This window comes from Salvelinus fontinalis, unplaced genomic scaffold (assembly GCF_029448725.1).
Source record: "Salvelinus fontinalis isolate EN_2023a unplaced genomic scaffold, ASM2944872v1 scaffold_0861, whole genome shotgun sequence".
NCBI lineage: Eukaryota > Metazoa > Chordata > Actinopteri > Salmoniformes > Salmonidae > Salvelinus > Salvelinus fontinalis.
The window spans coordinates 28371-30224 of NW_026601070.1; the positions used below are offsets into that span (position 1 = coordinate 28371).

The window sequence follows — 1854 nt, forward strand, 5'->3', positions numbered from 1 at the left end:
ATTATAGCCACTGTGTAGTATTGCCACTGTGTAGTATAGCCACTGAGTAGTATAGCCACTGTGTAGTATAGCCACTGTGTAGTATAGCAACTGTACTGTCATACAATAACTATACATGTGGCCTTTAAAGTCTAATCTGACTAGCAATCTCAGCAATTATGAAACTGTAGTCTGATCAAATGCAGGATTTCTTCACAAATGGTATACATACTGTATATAGTCATTGTCTGATGAAAACCTTGGAACTACATTTTTGCCAATTTAAATTGTTTTACATTTATTGAAAGTGGTATGTAACCTCAATGTACTCTGAACATTTCATGTCTTTAGAACCAAGAACATGTATTCAAAATAGCTTGTAAATTGTCATAATTCTATATTCGTTGATGGAAAACAGTTTTCTTCTTATTTTTTCTCTTTGAAAAGTTGCTGTTTTGGCGAATGTATGTTTTGGTCAGACAGTGACGATATGAGCTGTTGTAGCAGCAGAGTATCCTCGTTAAACACCAGCCTGATGAAGCTAACATTCTGTTTCACTTCACTAGGAATAGTAACGATGAGCACAGCGGTCAGTCTGGTTTCACCCAGCTAGGAGCAGAGCACCTCACCTCATGAAAGAAGGCTGAAGCCAGGAACACTGCTGATTGGCCGAGCCACTTACTGACTCCACTCTTCAGCAGGGGCTTGTAGAAGTGGCTTTGGGAGAGAGAGGGAGCAACACGGGAGGACGCGTATCATCAAACACCTCACGGCAGCTTCAAACCAGCTCACAAATCCCCAATACATCCTCAATACATTTCTGCTCAGTATCAACCTCCATTCCACTGATTCCGTACCATTGAATCATTTATAGCATCTCAATGTTACATACAGTATACTATGTATAGAATACATTGCATCTACTCACCGAAGGCACCACTTGTGTACTGGAATATTCCAGTTTTGCCAAAAGTATGTGATGGTCTCAGAGTTCCTGCAAGAAAGGGGAAAGTCTCCTAGTCATGTGAAGTGATGTATTTTACAGTGGGACATGCTATTGATATTTTACTTGTGCACATCTCAAATGATTTCTTCTCCCTCTTAGTAACATACTGGCAATAAACAACGTAACGTAACAAAATAGACCGTATTCATTTCCCCTACCACCAGTCTCTGTAAAACTCCCGGTCTCCAAATTGCAGGAGCTCAGCAATAAAGTTCAAGGACGAGTGGAAGAACCAGTAGAAGAATATCAACCAGAGAAGATGATTGGGCACCTGATGGGAGAGAGAAGACAGGGGAATAATACTGTATCCAGGACAACATAAAACAACAATAGAACAACGGAACGGCCCAATACAATGTATATGTCATATCTCTCAAGGCCCAAGGGTACTATGAACCATGTTACCATGACCGCATTACCCCTGTGTTCTCTTGTGTACTTACGGCTAGTCTGAGTAGACGCTCCATCATCATAGGGAGGTCCATATCCTACAGAATCAGGATCAATGAAGAAAGACAGATTGTATTGATAGAGAAAAATAGTCAAAAAATGCTTTAAATGTAAATCATAAATGTACCAGTAATCCTATTTTACCTCCAATGGCTTCATAGAACTCTGAATAATGGGTATCATCCACTGGAGGAGAATAAGAGACCGATGAGGTGAATAAACAGCACAAATCATAAATAAAATGAGGTGCTTATTCTCAATAAATACATGTAGTCACTATACATAAGTCAATGTCAGTAGAAAACCTACCTGCTGTGTTAATGCCACCAATAACTGGGTGAAGAACAGCTGGGAAGAGATGATTTGTTACTTAGCATTTCTCCTCTAAATCCAACAAAAGAGCAATACTTGAGTGTGTG

The 1854-nt window shown here is 39.7% G+C and overlaps 1 protein-coding gene across 1 annotated transcript in view; it reads right to left on the reverse strand.

The window, feature by feature from the left end:
* Positions 1 to 608: 608 nt before the first annotated feature.
* The window catches only part of LOC129847475 (diacylglycerol O-acyltransferase 1-like), a gene marked incomplete at its 3' end in the record, with an annotated part of 21456 nt that continues 20210 nt past the window's right edge, over positions 609 to 1854 (reverse strand). Inside the window, 6 exon segments of the mRNA XM_055915279.1 lie at positions 609 to 696; positions 908 to 973; positions 1144 to 1256; positions 1429 to 1473; positions 1580 to 1621; positions 1745 to 1783. Of these exon segments, the coding sequence (XP_055771254.1) occupies positions 609 to 696; positions 908 to 973; positions 1144 to 1256; positions 1429 to 1473; positions 1580 to 1621; positions 1745 to 1783 (393 nt within the window).